Genomic DNA, 17,054 nt, shown 5'->3' on the forward strand with positions numbered 1-17,054 from the left:
ACAAATAGAATGGCAATCATTCGTGACAGCCAGTGACAGCGCGACGAGGCAGAAAATAACCACAATAGCTTGATTGCGAAAACATATAGAACAAGGATAGGAAAATCAATACAATACACACTTTGATATATGCCGAAAAATAATACCGCTCATTATCTTGGACAAGAATCCAGCAGACAGTATGAGGGCTATTCTTATTCGAGCGCCAACCTATTCCAAAGCATTGTACAATTACTGTAAATAGTGAATGACTGGAGGATGTTTGCTAATTGCACCATTCGCACCAAAATGTATTTTGTTTTATTTGTGTGTGCTTATTTAAAAATCAAATTTGTTCAAAGAAAATGAAAGTCTTTTTGTGTATGATTTTATATATACATGTGAAAGTGACTTGCTTAGGGCCTAACTCCAGCCAAGATGGAAACTTTATTATTTTTTAAGTAGTAGTCACATCATCACATAACCTGTGCAGAGAGCAGAGTTGTAGGATGGTAAGGCCTCATTCACACAGCTAAGAGCCGGCCCATACAGATCCGTGCGGTGTGCATGGCCATATCGGGCTGTTCCCAGGAAGGACAGGTGCTGCGTGTGATTGTACGCAGCTGCCTTTTCTTCTCTATGGGAGTACACAGCCGTACGCTCTCCCGAGCTGCACATCTGAGCGGGTGCGGGTGTCCATACTCGGACGCAGGCAGGATGGATCCTGTCTGCATCCGAGCATGGAAACCTGCATCCACACGGACGTGCAGTTCGGGTGAGCGTACGGTGGCGTATGGCCACGTACCCCAATAGAGAAGAAAAGGCTGCTGCGTACAATCACACGGCCATGCACGCCGCACGTATCTGTACGGGCCGACACTTAGCTGTATGAATGAGGCCTAAATGTGAGCAGATAGTATGCAGGACTGACACATCCTTTCTAGTGACCACATGACTTATCTCATTTCCTTTTTTTTCTAGGATGATGGAGTATTCTCTGGATGGACATAACGTCAGCCTGTCCGCCATCCGTACTGTACGCGTTTTAAGGCCGCTAAGAGCCATTAATAGAGTCCCAAGTGAGTATTGATCACGCTGTATGTGGCTACGTACCGGGCTTCAGCAACTGTAAGGGATCTACAAGGCATAGACTACCAGCAGACACCGGTTCCTCCATTGCTGGAGCCACCTTGCTCTTAAATATACAGGTATTGAATGTAGAGTCACACTCGGGGCCTCTATGGCTGAAGTGAACCTGTAATCAGGCTATGAACATTCATTAAATAGCTTTAAAAGGTGTCTCAACAAACAGAAAAAGAACACAGCGCTTTCTTAGGAATGTGGGGTCTGTGTGGGTGCAAATGATCTGGATTGCTGCTCTAAGAACAGGGGGAGAAACCTGTGAACTGAGAAAAATTTTCCCCCTCCTTTTTAAAGGTGTCTCAGTAGCCTCCCAGCCTTCTTATCTCTAATATAAACACATAGAATGTATTCTGGAAGGAGGAGCTGAGCTGCTGAGTCACTAATGGAAGTGGGGGACAGGACGGGATGAGCTGCTAAGTCACTGCTGAGAAGGGGGACCAGTGGGAGTTGAGCTACTGAGAGAATGACTTGAAGGCCTTCATGCCTCCCAAATTTCTGAGAAGAGAAAGAGGGACACCTTCCAGCACAATGTGTTTAGGCAATAGACACAGCCCTGCCATGCCACCAGTGTTCTATAGGTAATGGACACAATCCTACCATGCCCCCCATTTAAATATAGGTAATGGACACACCCCTGCCACGGGAACAGCTACATATAGGTAATGTACACACCCCTGCCACGCCACCTGTTCTATATAGGTAATGGACACACCTCTGCCGCGCCACTTGTTATATATAGGTAATGGACACACCTCTGCCGCGCCACTAGTTATATATAGGTAATGGACACACCTCTGCTGCGCCACTAGTTATATATAGGTAACGGACACACCTCTGCCATGCCACTAGTTAAATATAGGTAATGTACACACCCCTGCCATGCCACAAGTTATACATAGGTAATGGACACACCCCTGCCATCCACTAATTCAATATAGGTAATGGACACACCCCTGCTATGCCACCATCAGACCTAAAGGAGGGACAACTGAGGAGGAAAGAGGAACAGAGGGATTTGGTTCCAAACGAGGGAAAGCCCCTTCAAAATGATGGACATTAGGGAGGTATGGGACATCTGTGCTTCTGCTGTGAACTTTAAGGATGAATTGCTCCACAATGCTCGTGCTCAGCTACAGAGATCAAAGAGATCTTGTTATAAAGCCCATTTAGTGTTTATTAAAAATATGTAAATATGGGAATGTTCATAGTCTGGGGAAAGGTTTACTTTAAGCCCACCACTGGCCTGCAGCATCTAACATAGACCAGATGCCACAGGCAATATTCCAAACAGCACAACATAGCATGGAGAAAATGTCTCTCTTAGTGCTGATATGTTCTGAGCCATTTAGTTTAATATACTTATAGTCAGGGGGTGCATAGCGGAGATGAGGATTGAGCTTATTTATATCCCATGTAAACAAGACCTCGCATGTTCCCCCCGGTACATGAAAACACTGAAGTATGAAAGTGTTCAGTGCTGATAACATGGCACAAGATGAGTTTTCCTGTCTATTGTGTCACTTCTATTGTGCTTACTGTTCTGCAGCAGCAAACACGCTAAGTATTCGGCCAGCCTAATAACAGATAAGTCTAGGGCTTAGTGAATACAGCAGCAAATATTGACAAAGGACCCAATCAAATTTCTGCAATTTTAATATATACAAATTTTTAACATAGGCCTAAAGTCAGAATGTTAAAAATAGCAACTGTATACTTACCATTTACCCAGAGTAGATCCTTCAGTCTACAGGCCCTTTAGTTCCCCTATACTTCCTAATTCTGTTGCTAAGGAACCAGAAATGTGGAAGGTGGTAGACATGTGTACCGGCAAATTTGTTCAGGATTCGGATTTTTTACAGTCTGCAGAAGAGGGGGGAAAAAACCCCAAGTTAAAACAACAAAAAAAGTGCATGGGGTTCCCTCCAAAATCCATACCAGGCTGTTTAGGTCTGGTTGCGATTTTAAAGGGTCCCCCTTAACATTCCCACCAGACCCTTGATCCGTGCACAGGCCCGGCGAACGAGCGCCCTCCTTCCCTGAGCCTTACCAGGCCACGTGCCCTTGGCATTGGGAGGGTGTCCCGATACCGATGGGGACAAGGGCCTCTTCCCCACAACCCTGACCCAGTGATTGTGGGGGTCTGCGGGCAAGGGGGCTTATATGCATTGAGGAACCCCTTTAATTAAGGGGCACCCAGATGCCGCCCCCCCCCTTGTGAATTAGTAAGGGGTACTTGTAGCCCTACTCATTCACTAAAGGGTTAAAAATCAAAGTAAATAAACAAAGCACACTTTTAGAAACAATCCTTTAATTAAAAAAAACAACAAAGAATCGATTTTTTTGACTATTCCTTTAATTTTTTTTTTTTTAAATGGCTCCATCGATGTAATCCAGCGTCAATCAAGGTGCACGACACCCGCCGAAATAAAAAAAGTCCAGCCGCACGACGACCGTCTGAGCCCGACGCACAATGACATCTCCTGCCCGAAAGTAAACAGATGGGCGGAGTGAGCCGTGACGTCATGGGGCTAACTCCGCCCATTTGAAATTGCCAGCTGTCAAATAGCATACCACATAGCATTCGGGAGCTGCACAATGCTATTCGTGAACTCCAGGTCTGTGAGCAGAGGTGTCATATGAAAAGTGACTTACTCTCTATGTTGAGCTAAAAGGAGAACTATGAGGTGAGTGCTTTTCACTCACCTCATAGTTCTAACCGACCTGGGACAATGAGACTGTCACAGGTCGGCTCAGTAGATCGGGAGGTGAGCGAACACATATCCACCCCCTCACATGTCACATCTCCCATGCCGCCACTGGTACAGCTGATACTCATGTAAGAGGCCCCCCAGGCTGCCCAGATCCCTCACATGGGTACCGGCCTTACCCCCCTGATGGCGGTGTTCTATCAAAGTTTGTCACTGTGTTACAATGTGTGACCGGTGACGTGGTCACACATTTCAATGTAATCCCGCCAGGTTTTTTGGCGGTGGAATGTGTGACCACCAATAGGTCAAGCATTTCAACACTTTCTCAGCGAGGCCCCTTCAGTAGTTCCGCCCCTGGACAGGGAGCCGCAGCAGAGGGATGAAAGAGCCACATGCGGCTCCGGAGCCGCAGGTTGCTGACCCCTGCCTTAAGGAGAACTATGGGGAAAACCCCTGACCCCATAGTTCTCCTTTAACTTAAACTACGTGCATGGAGTTCCCATTTAAATTGAGACGTTCAAGTCCTTTCACGGCTGAAAATTACTTATTTAGCCTGCAAATGGTTCTAGTATCTAATATCTATGAAAGGTGAGCAGGAAGGGTTGGCAATTCCCACAGGCTCGCCACAGCCTGAAAAAGCAATCTTTAGCGGCGGAGGAAATAAAGGCACATTTGTGTACGGTCACAAGAATGTTTAGCACAAGTGGAAGCCCCGGGACTGCGCCGAGGTCATGCGCTGTCGAGTTAATCAATGTCATGAGAAGTATAATTAAGTTCCGTGCACATAGACAGTCGTTTCCTGGGTTCATAAAAGTCGGTGTCCAGAAGGTTGGCGGCGCCGTAGGCTCCTGAAGGAGGCTCGTGCGTCGTATACACGGACAACGGCTTCGGCCTGTGTAAGTCATCTGCAGGGGCAGCTCTTAATAATATCCAGATGCTCAGGGTTTACTGCACTCCTGGCAAAATTTAATATTTAATCATCTTGTAGGAAGGAAAGGCTTTACTACAGGAAACGGTACTGTGTAGGTGCGGAGAGATGTATGGAATCGCCTTGGTAAGAACAACATAAGAACACCTGTTATAACTGTTGACTTGTCCTTAAAGGGAATCTACATGTTAATAACAAAATGGGGAAAGGAGAAGCGCCTCAAATAACAATAAAGTGGACAAAAAACTCCTGGGTTCCAGCGTCAATCTATAATAAGCAAGGTTCCCCGAAAAAAACGGAATCCCAAAAGTAGGAGCTGTCTATAATAATCAAACAGGTAATGATAATGTAACAAATTTTAATGAGAATTAATAATAAAGTAGAAAAACATATAAATACACCTACTGACAAAGAACATCTAAAATCAATTAAAATGACAAACAAGTCCTCCCTGATGTAGCCCAGTGTTGATTGATATAGATGAGAATCTAGTGACCGTTAATGGTGGTCGCTAAGAGTCACTGATATTGGACACAAGCGCTGTGTTAGGAACTGTCTTACCACCTAAACCACATCAGAAGTGAGTAATTCCTTCTTTTTCTCTTCTTTGATACTGAGTATTTGCTTGCCTAACACAGCGCTTGTGTCCAATATCAGTGACTCTTAGCGACCACCATTAACGGTCACTAGATTCTCATCTATATCAATCAACACTGGGCTACATCAGGGAGGACTTGTTTGTCATTTTAATTGATTTTAGATGTTCTTTGTCAGTAGGTGTATTTATATGTTTTTCTACTTTATTATTAATTCTCATTAAAATTTGTTACATTATCATTACCTGTTTGATTATTATAGACAGCTCCTACTTTGGGATTCCGTTTTTTTCGGGGAACCTTGCTTATTATGAATCTACATGTTAACGTATATAGATATTTACATGAATGAGGTCAACTTAAAGGGTCAGTCCATCCAAAAGTGATATTTTAGATACAAGCAGATCCTGGTGAGCTGATTTCCTGTAAGTCTTAGATATTCCAGCAATGAGATCTCCCTGACATAATTCCTGTCTCTGTTCCTGTGCACTGTGGAGATTAAGGTGTTGCCTGCCCACTTGTGTGTGTGTCTCAGCTCCTCCTATTACATTTCCCATAATATAAGATGAATAAATACCCAGCAAGGAGAATGGGAACCCCTGTTAATTGGTAAAGCAAGAATGCAGACCCGGGAACTTAGCACCTCACACATAGAAACCGGGTGGTGTAAATATTAATTGATTAAGTTTATTTGCCTAAAAGGTGAAGTTTCCCTTTAACTAGGAGAGAATGCCTTTTATGTTATCCTTCACAATACATGACATTGTAACAGCTCAGCGAGACATAATATAAAGCTGATTTGCTGACACGCATGGGTTGTGAAAGCCCTGACATTGTTAAAGTGTCACTGTGTCTCTTTCAGTTATACAACTCCTAGCTTGTAAAGCGAGACACCAACCACTTGCATCAGGGTTTCATCTCCAGTGGCGCCCTCTAGGGGTGACATGAAATAGGGTCCTTAGGGTGCTTTACAACCCCTAGCTGCAGCCCAATGTTAGTGCAGTCACTTCAAGGGGTGAATTTAAAATTTAGATGGGATTGAGCCTGGTGGCTGTAACATTTGCTGCATTATAGATACATTGAATGTTACAGGGACCTGGGTCTGGAGATCCAGATGTGCAATGGACATGTTCATGGAACACAGGGTAGGTGAATGTGCTTTATATCTATTGTAATATTCACGGCGGATATGACCCGTAGCCAGCCGTATCAGAAAAAAAACTTTTATTCATTTCCACAAACAGTCAAAGTAAATGGCTTATATTCAGCAAACACAAGATTCGGCTCAGCGCCTGTATACTAAGTCCCACCTCAGGGTTAGAGTCCCAGCCTCAGGGTTAGAGTCCCAGCCTGCTCACAGAGGGTTCCAGTATGGACGCAGGTGCCCCAGCAGTGTCTCGGCAGACTGTATTCCACAGCTTAACACACATAGCCATGTGTCCTGTTCCAAACACTCCACACAGCCAGACTGACTGGCTTCCTGTTCATTTTTAACACACCCTCTGGCTGGTGGTTTAACCCTTTCATTACCAGAACTGGTACCAGGGAGGGATATACCGTCCATCCAGGACCCATTCCTGGTGTCCTGTACACTATGATGACCGATCCCACAGGAATTTGATGGAGCAGGCTGAACCTAAAAGCTCATCATTGAGCAAAATTTAAACCCCAGTCGACAGTCATGTGGTCTTACCTTGGAGTGATGACCACTGATCCACCACTGCACCCCAAGCTTGCCACCAACTGGTCTTCTTGCCACACTTCTTTGTAACATTATCACACTACCGCTGGCATCTTCAGAACCTGTGAGGACCCCATCGATGGACAGACAATGGGAACTGATCATGTCACCAGGCAGCAGCCCGGGCACAGTGGTAGGACTACCCCACTTTGCAGTCCAGAAGAAAGAAGACTCGAGAACGGGTATGTCACATGATCATGGATTCAGGTAAGTATTTGAGGTTTTTGTTCTGGCTCAGGCATTCGTCTTCCATGGCAGTTAGCATTAAATATAAGATACGGTAAAGAAGGTGATATTGGTTGCTAATGGTAACAAAGACACTTATTTTTACACTTTGATGAAACAGATGGTGTATTCGCTCTCCAGTTTTCACATATATAACCTGACGCCTTCATAGAGGGCTAATATTTGGCTAATATTTAGTGTTTTGTTTACTTATAGACAGTACATTATGACCGCTTAGCTTTTCACCCGGTTACGTAACCTCAGATAATAATTTACTAGTTGGGTAATGGAAGGTATCTCGGCCTGGCGTTCATGTGTGTGGGAGTTAGGGCTTAGCACGGCTTGTATAATGTTCATTCTGGGCTGAGATTACTGACAATTCATTCATCGGAGCCATTTGTCCTCTGGCGTTCTCAGCTTGGTTGTCATGGTGCAAAAACTCCAGGGAAAACCAGTACAGCGTCCTCCGATCTGTCTGTACATAGAGGGCTGTAGTTATGAAGGAAAAGAGCACATTTGCGCACCTAGATTCATCCACATTCACATGGGTGAATCTGGCCTGCAAATGTGTTTATAAAGATGGTGAATGTTCAGCTAATAGAACTTTTACCAGTGAATGAACACAACCTTATTTCTGTTTTAGATCATTCGGGCAACAAATGTCTGCCCAGCAACTTCAATTTTCCAATCAAAGTCTGTCAAAGTGTTGCCAGCAGGGCCACCCATGGCTCACATTTCCAGGAATCCGATGAGATTAAAGCCGTGTATGGCCAGTTTTTCAGTTGGCTTTCTTTAGAAAGCAGCCCCAGCCTGAGCAGAAAAGGACGTCCTCTGCCAGCATGCTGCAGAGAAAGACCCTTGCTCTCTGTGTGGAAGCAGTGATATCTCTGTAGAGGCCTGACATGCCTCTGCTGAGTTAGAGATAGAGCTCTACAATCAGCAGGCAGTGTGACGTTTGCTGATTGCAGAGCTATAGGTTTGGCTCAGCAGAAAGTATGTCAGACCTCTACAGAGACACCACTGCTTTCCAGCAAAGAGCAACGGTCCTTTTTTTGCAGCTTCCTGGCAAGGGGCAGGATTTTCTACTCAGGCTGCGGCTGCTTTTGAAAGAAAATGAATAGTAAGATATTAGACTGTATTTAGCTCATTTAAAATGAAGGTTCAATTGGGTTTGAAGATCATTTGGATGGACTGGGAGCTGGTGCTGTCAGTGCAAGCCTTTCTGCAACTACACTGCCTGGCCAATGAAAAAAGTCACCACATGGATTAAGCTACGCAAATAGGTAGGAGCCTTCCATTGGATACGAGGTCTATGTTCAGCAACGTTATGTTCCCAAAAAGTGAGGTCAGCTTCTAACCTGCATATACGGAATGACCAGGTTTTTCCATCAATGGATGTTTTCTTCCCTGATGGCATATGATGGGAACATTCCAAGATGACAATGTCAGGATTCATCTGGATTTAGATTGTGAAAGAGTGGTTCAGGGAGCATGAGACATCATTGTCACACATGGATTGGCCACCACAGAGTCCAGACCTTAACCACATTGAGAATATTTGGGATGTGCTAGAGAAGACTTTACGCAGTGGTCCGACTCTCCCATCATCACTACAAGATCTTGGGGAAAGATTAATGCAACTCTGGATGGAAATAAATGTTGTGAGATTGCATAAGCTTATCAAAAGAATGCCATGGTGACTGCGCGCCGTAATCAAAGCTAAAGGCGGTCCAACCAAATATTAGAGTGTGATTTTTGTTTGGCCAGGCAGTGTATATGGTGTTGCTTTTTTGGTATTTTTCCATATTCAATGTAAGAACATCCCACCATATTTTATTCAGTTTGAAGGAGGATTTCAGTTGCTAATGTTTCTCTCTCTTTCTCTCTCTGCAGGTATGAGAATACTGGTGACTTTGCTGTTAGATACACTGCCTATGTTAGGCAACGTCCTTCTCTTGTGTTTCTTTGTGTTTTTCATCTTCGGGATCGTTGGCGTCCAGCTCTGGGCTGGGTTACTCCGGAACAGGTGTTTCATGGACCAAGGATTCCAAATGTAAGTACCAAAATTCTTTCAATGGCAATGAAATAATTTTTTAAGAGCTGTGAAACTGTCTGCTGCAGGGACAGTGCCGGATTTTAGGTTTACCCTTACAAATGTCCCTGGAAGTTAATCTCGGACAGTCCTATCATAATATCATAGTATACTCCCTTTTGTAGATTCTACATTCCAATTCCTATAAACCTAATGCAGGTATACCATAGGAGATGGTCAGAGGATGCAGGTATATCACAGGAGATGGTCAGAGACTGCAGATATAGCAAGAAGGTGGTCAGAGACAGCAGATATATCACAGGAGATGGTGGGAGACTGCAGATATACCACCGTTGATGCACAGAGGCTGCAGATATATCACGGTAAATGGTCGGAGACTGCAGATATACCACGGTAGATGGTTAGAGACTGCAAATATGCCACAGTAGATGGTCAGAAACTGCAGATATTTCACAGGAGATGGTCAGAGACTTCAGATCTGTCACAGGAGATGGTCAGGGACTGCACATACGCGGATGGAAGGGGGGGGCACATGAGACTTTTTAAGATAACTGCCAATACAGCCTTTTTGTTTATAGGGTGCTCCTGCTACTGAATTCTGGTGTCTGAGGGATACACAACAAGAAACAAAGTTTGGGCACAAGAGCAACAGTCAGTAGACACCTACCCAACATCTGCAATTTTTCAGGCTCAGACAACAACTATGCTGGATTTTGGGGAAAGAGATCACAACAGGCAAAGGGTACCACCGTTAAAGGGTGACAAGCCAGGGTAAAATATTGGTGGTATTGGACTAGTTCTATTTTACTCGGAGGGATAGAGAGGATGGAAGTGAGATACCAGAGAGACAGTATTTTTCAATGTGCTATGTATTTTCTGGTTGGTTTTTCTCTTTATATCTTTTTATTTGTCTTTTGAATTGAGAGAAACTTAAATATTCAACATGACATGTTATATTGGGTTTGTGAAGGATTGTTATAAATGTAAAATTCTTGTTTTTCTCAAATTTTAATAAAAACGTATTTAAAAACCTGTACCTTTGCATGACGTCTACAGAAAACTTTATCAGATTTCAGGCAGGAACTGTATGCTCTCTGACTGTTGGGGATCCCAATACAGCTCCCAATGGACATCAGAAGCAAGGGAATAGTGTATTGATAAACTTGCGGGATTTTCCTGGGTATTTTCAATAGGCTAAGCTGTGTTAAAAACACACAATTCTTTTAGAAATTAGAGTATCCCCTGTGTGATGACTCATTCATTTATCATTCGCTCACCCACAGGCTTTTGTAAGATAGAAATATGGTAGAAAGCAGCCTGAAACTTGGATCCTTGTCGATCTTCTAAATGAAAACCCCTCCTTTGATAGACTCCTAATTTTCATGCGGTTTAATTGCCACAAGGTCGCCTCCATCTCCAAGACAGTTCACCGTTAAGCATGGAAGGGCCAACATTTGCGATGACACATGAATAGCGCACTTTCACCTTCAGCTGTTACAGAAGAAAAGGAACTGCTTGTTATACATTAATCATTACAATTAATCCACTTAAAGCAACCTGCTGAAGGAGCTAATCCATCCTCCACCAGAGCTCTTCTGAAAAGCCATTAAGGAGATTATATGAAAAGGGTCTGTACCTTGTTATCTGCTACTAGCCAGCCTGCCATGTGTCTTAATGGCACCGTCTCATGATAAGGAGAGGACAGTGGGACAAAGAGCGGGTCGAAAGGTCAGAGCTATCGCCAACTCTTATCCCATATATGGCTCATCTACGCAAAGCAGGGAGGTCAAAACTTGAAAAGCCAAGTGAAATGTGAGGAATTTCAGGCCCTAGTCAGGGTGACAGTAGACAGGCATATCAAGTAGTATTGCTAGAGGCTTATTATAATAGCATTAGTAGCACATAAGAACCTTCAGAGGTCAGGATAATGATCTCTCTCAGCTCTGGAGCTTCCATAAGACTTTCTTCAGTCTCACCAGTCAAGTGGTGGAAAGAGTCATCAGTAATGTGTAATCCACAGCACTCCTGACCGGAATCCCATAAGATAGGGGATAAGATATGTGGGTGCTGGTATGACCTGCGGATGGCGGTGCATTATCACAGAAATGTCCAAAAGAAGTCACCCACACTACAAGGTCCAATGTGCTGTACGCCTCTTTTATTCAGACGTTATACAGGCATGGTGGCACAGTGTAAAAGCAACGTTTCGGTACCGAACATGGTCCCATCATCAGGCAAACACAGTGACTAAGCACCTCAGCTTAGTGGATCAGTGAAGCTGTGTCATCCAGTCATATGCAACCTGAACCCAAGGTAGAATTTAAAAGAAACAAATTAATGTAGTTGTGTAACCATCATTTTTTTTTAAGACCGCAATGGGTACACACAAACTAACAAAGGTGAACCAAAAAAAGTGCATGTGAACATACACAAAAAATGTGCATCGGGGTGTGACAACTGCTCCAACTCCCGAAGAGATAGAACCATTCCATGACCCCCCGGAGCGTAAGGCTCCTGACAGGGGCAGAGCACTCTAGTCCACCTAGCTGAAGCCAGGCGGACTCCTCATGGTCAGCTGAAGCCGACCAACGAGTATTGGGTTGGAGGCTCTCCTGAAGAGAGATGCCCTGTTCAGGGGGGAAGGAACCTGATGGCCACTCATCTTCCAGTCAACTCTGGGGAAGAGAGATGGTTGTGCATGGGCAACGAGTGAGGTGCAGCAATGCAGGAAGGAAAGAATAATCCCAGTGGAAGATTTCCTCAAATCTGCAAACATTTTGGCAAATTTCTCTCTCTCTCTCTCTCTCTCTAATCTGGTACTTTATATCAGAAGCTTCTCACACAGATATCATGCTTTGTTATTCAATCTATGTAATGCCCTTAAACTCCATGATCGTACTTCAGCTGCAATGTGACCTCTGATCATTTAGTATCTTGACCAGTTCTGAATTATATAGCTCTAGGTCTAGGACATCTAATGTTGCTGGGCAAAGAAGGTCACATGTATGAAAGCCGACCATTTAAAAAAACAAAAACCTGCAGATAATATTCATTTATAGCTATAAAATATAACATAGTTGTGGCTCTGAAACTCTGTTTGGAAGCCACATGGTATACTCCAAGACAGAGCCAGCAAACAAAACATCCAGCACTCTTAACTTCTTCATTCAATATCAAGATTAAATCCATCTACTTCAACAATCATAGCCTCAATCATAGCTATGTGTTCCCCTGCTGCTATAAACCAGAATACCTTTTTGAAGCAAACACTAAGTAAGATGATGTGATGTCTACCGATCAACACCTTTACAGAACAACAAGCACTATGACGTCAGCACACCTTGCTTTTACTGCCCCCTGACTGCCTATCTACAAATGAACATGGTGGCCGCTCAGGTCCATGAACATCGCCATGGCCACAATGCTTTGTGGCAAATTTTACTTGGCATGCCTTGTTTGGCAAGCTGTGGCTGTTGCTAAACGCTCCCATTGAAGTCAATGGGTCCAAGCCACAACCGGCTGGGACTGAGCCGCAATTTGGCATGTGGCGTTTGGCATGCTACACAACCCTGTCAAATGTGCTCATTGGTCCAGGACGCAACCGGCAGGGTATTGCAATGTTAAAATCCCATTGTGATAAAAAAAAAGACCCAGGACTTCAGAAGGCAGAAGTATCCCCTCCTGAGTGCCTGCAAACTGCCTCACAACTACCTCTGAAAAGCAATCCATCGTGGATCACTTTTCAGAGGGGTGGCAAAGTCTGCCACCTGTGTGTGCAAGTCATTAGAGTGCCTATGTAAATATTACTTTTCAAAAATATTGACACTCCCCACGATGTGTCTTGAAATGCAAAGTTGGGTGCCTTAGTGACCAATCAATGGTCTGGAAGGCAGAGGGTGTGTCTATGCTTCGACTTTGAAAATGTTGGTATTTCCATAGACATTATAGGATTCTCTAGGGATGCGCTGTAGGGAAAGACAGTGAAATGGAATGTATGTCTTGGCACCTTATCCTCTAATGTAAAAGAGTTGATATAACTACAGGTCCACATTAATATCGGTCAATGTATGTAACAGCTGACGTTTCATCTGGTCTCCTTTCAGCACAGTCAAGACCACATTGTCTCAGGCAGATTGTCAGTCTATTTACAGAGTCCTTGCAAACTTTCCCAGTTAAAAAGTCATTTAAATTCTGCTATCCCTCTCACATGGCTAGGAAAATGAAAACATTTTGAAGAGGTCAAACCATCCAGCTAGAGTGCGCAATATAAATGCAGATATGGTGAGCCTGGTGTAATAGGAGAGCACCGTCTCCCCTGCATCTCTAAGCTACAGACATCACATCTTCAAGGTTAAATAGAAGACTGAAAAGAGGGCCCTGATGTCTTTATGTATGAGTCCATTCAAGTAAAATTTAATACTGTCTATGAGATCCCCATGGAACCGACAGGACCCATGTGGTAGAGTTTTTAAAATTGAAGAGCTGTATGCTGCTGCTCTTTTCTTGTATGCAATAGGAACAGGCTCACAATAGGTGACATTGATAGTCAAGCAAACCCATTGGCTGGATGAACATTTTTAGACTACTATTGTTGGATCAGTCTTCTCAAAGGCAAGTGGAATTCCAAATGGATCTGGCCTTATTACAACATACAAAGAAGAAAATAGCAAAACCTTAGAATGTGGTGGCTAGTATACCAAAAATGGACTAATAATGAATAATGTAGAGATTCCTGACACACTGTACACTACCAATTCAGCAAAGGTACTGAATATCTTGAAATGCCAACAATAGAAAGAACACCCAATGGCCACACAATAGTTCACAAAATAGTTACCAACGACGGCCTTACAGATGTTGACTCTGGATGAACCAGCTAAAAAATCTGACTCCATGTCCACTTATGTCATTAAAAGTCCCTGTTCATACTAACTACTGCCACGAAGAAAGAGGTGTAGGACAAAACACAACACAAATCCTGATTGGTGGCACCGGAACATTTTAGGTTCCTCCTTAGGCTAATATACTAATCAGTAAAAAAAATGCTTATTCCAGAAATAATGGCCCATTTCATCCTACTTAGGGCAACCTGCTTCACCGAACAACCTGTGAATGTTGGAGGGCAGTCCTCACATTTTTAAGGGAAACTATAAACTGAAAGTAAACTAAAACATGAAATCTAAAACTTAACTTAAAACTCTCTTTAAGCAAAGGAGCCCCCTCCATATTGGGGTATCTGTTTCGGTATGACACCATGATACCTTGGTTCACTGATGCCCTTCCTTTTTTCAGCCTTCCTTTGTGATTGGATGGATAAGATATGTCACTCGCACACCAACAAGCTTGTTTCAATGTAAAAAGCTCCTTTTATTACATGATCATATGGATAAGCAACATTTCCAGACCACGAAGGGACCTTTAATCATGTGATGTGACTGGCGCATTAATTTCAGAAACAGCATGTGACCCCAAAACAGCATGACCCATTGGTGAATTGCCAGAGTAAGCCCCTCTTTTGACTGGCTGGCTGCCCTCCTCCTTCCAAACCATCACCTAACCTTGAACAGACTGGAGCCTTAATAGTGCCATGAGCTTTATCCAAAGCCCTATGGCCGTATGGCCCCCAACGTAGGTAGGGGCAAGTCACTATAGTACTTTATTTGTGGTGGAGCAAAGCTATTGCCTCCTACACTCAGTGGGCTTCCCCTGATACTAGTTAGTATGTTCTGGGTACTGAGTTAGGTGGTGGCAACTGATACCCCAGGCAATCTAATACACACTTCTCTTATAACATTACAGCCATTGGAAGCCCCCAAAATGCTAAAAAAAATAAGCTGGATCTGCTGCTCTGATTTGGGCTGTTATAACTTCTAACTTGCCACCTTTGATTTAGTTCAAAGGGACCTCTTGGTCAGAATCTCATCTTGGAGCCACACTTTTTAGAACTTTCCTGTAGCCACACTCTGTGATCTTTACCTACATCTCCATCCCTTGCCTGAACCTATCTCACCCAATCAGTCCTCACCTATCCCTAATGCAATGCACCAAACCTTTCAGTTCTAAGCTCAACGCCCAAGTCATGCAGCCCCTTTATCAACCTTCTGCCGTTCTCCTGTGGTCTAAACCAGCTTTTCTCAATCTTTTTTTTCAACCATGGCACCCTTGAAAAATATGCAAAATCTCAAGGTATCCCAGTCCAAAATGTAATAGAAAAGAATGTAAAAAGTGATGTGTGGCCCCACCAAAATCCATACCAGACCCTTGTCCCAGAGAGGGACAAGGGTCTGGTATGGATTGTATGGGGGAACCCCACGCAATGAATCCATCTCTGGAACCCACCCTCCATGATTCTGGTATGGATTGTATGGGGGAACCCCACGCAATGAATCCATCTCTGGAACCCACCCTCCATGATTCTGGTATGGATTGTATGGGGGAACCCCACGCAATGAATCCATCTCTGGAACCCACCCTCCATGATTTAGCATCATTAAAGGCATGATGTTGGGTGAAAATTTTGAGGCACCCCTGCAGAAGCTAGAAGGCACGCCAGGGTGCCAAGACACGCTGGTTGAGAAAAGCTGGCCCAAACCACAAGCTCTGTTGTTACCAAAGGGCACTTCATGGGTTAAAGCCAAGCTTGTAATCACATCCATCTTTCTTTCTGGTGCCTTTTGAACACAGGAGCCCGTTGAATCTCCCTGCTCAGCCGTGCTAAGGGCACTTTTACCTGGCCTGTAATTTACTTTGAAAGCTTTTCCTTTGAAATGATTTTGTTTCCATTATATGTCATCTTTTTCTTTTTTTGTTTTTTGTTCGGCTTTTCTCATTTTGACAGACAATAAGCAGAGACAGGATTCTTGTTTGCTGGTCCTGGGTGCAGTCCTTGTGGCCTTTCCTTCATGATGGCCCCTGGATTTTCCTGTGCCAGTCAAAACTTTGCAGGGTTTTAGGGCTCATTCGCACCATGTCCGTTGAGCTGCATTGATTGACGAAGATCAATGCATGAGGGCAGATGGAAAAACAATGGTTCCCTACAGTATGTGTCCTGTCCACGTTGTACATGTGTGGCGGTGTGCACTTTGTACAAATGCTGCATGTATCTCTTTTACGCGGTACGAGCCCCACTTGCTGTGGTTGAATAAAGTTTGATTTTGTGGCACATCAATAATGTTGTAAAAAGTAATTCCCATTGTAAACTTACTGGAAAGCTTGACAAATAAAGAGAGCGCCTTCAGGTTCCTTCGAGAATTCCTTTTTTTTTGCGGTGGGATATTTTGGATGCTTGTCGGATCTCTGAAAGCCCAAAGTCGGCCACCCCCGCTATGTGTTGTATTGAACTGTAAGATGTATTCCTAATTTGCGCCAGTGAAGCGTAGCCCTCCTTACCCCTGGCTGGAGCGCTCTGTATTGTCAGCACAAAGGGGAGGACCACACAGTCTAGATGGCAACGCTGGCAGAAACTCGGCGCCCGGTCCCCCCCCCCTAACAGGGAAATATTACAATCACGGCAATGTAGAGTTATAATCAGACACATCTGCTTAATGGCCACATTACAGGTCAGTTATTCACATCCTGTTTGAATTGCATCAGGAGGACCAGGAGATAAGGAGAGGTTGCTGGAGGTCATTGCTTTTTATGGGGGAAAGTGAGTCAGTGGCAGCAGTAAGCTGATCTGGGG

At 44.0% G+C, this 17,054-nt stretch overlaps 1 protein-coding gene across 3 annotated transcripts in view; it reads left to right on the forward strand.

Annotated features, from left to right (window-relative positions):
- The window catches only part of CACNA1H (calcium voltage-gated channel subunit alpha1 H), a 196,511-nt gene that overhangs the window by 24,155 nt on the left and 155,302 nt on the right, over nucleotides 1-17,054 (forward strand). For all 3 annotated transcript variants that reach the window (XM_018564684.1, XM_018564686.1, XM_018564685.1), the window contains exons 3-4: nucleotides 961-1,058; nucleotides 9,214-9,373. In XM_018564684.1, coding sequence (XP_018420186.1) covers nucleotides 961-1,058; nucleotides 9,214-9,373 — 258 coding nt within the window. The remainder of the gene's footprint in view (nucleotides 1-960; nucleotides 1,059-9,213; nucleotides 9,374-17,054) is intronic.

The sequence above is a fragment of the Nanorana parkeri genome, unplaced genomic scaffold (genome assembly GCF_000935625.1).
Source record: "Nanorana parkeri isolate BGI_ZX_2015 unplaced genomic scaffold, ASM93562v1 scaffold772, whole genome shotgun sequence".
Classification (NCBI taxonomy): domain Eukaryota; kingdom Metazoa; phylum Chordata; class Amphibia; order Anura; family Dicroglossidae; genus Nanorana; species Nanorana parkeri.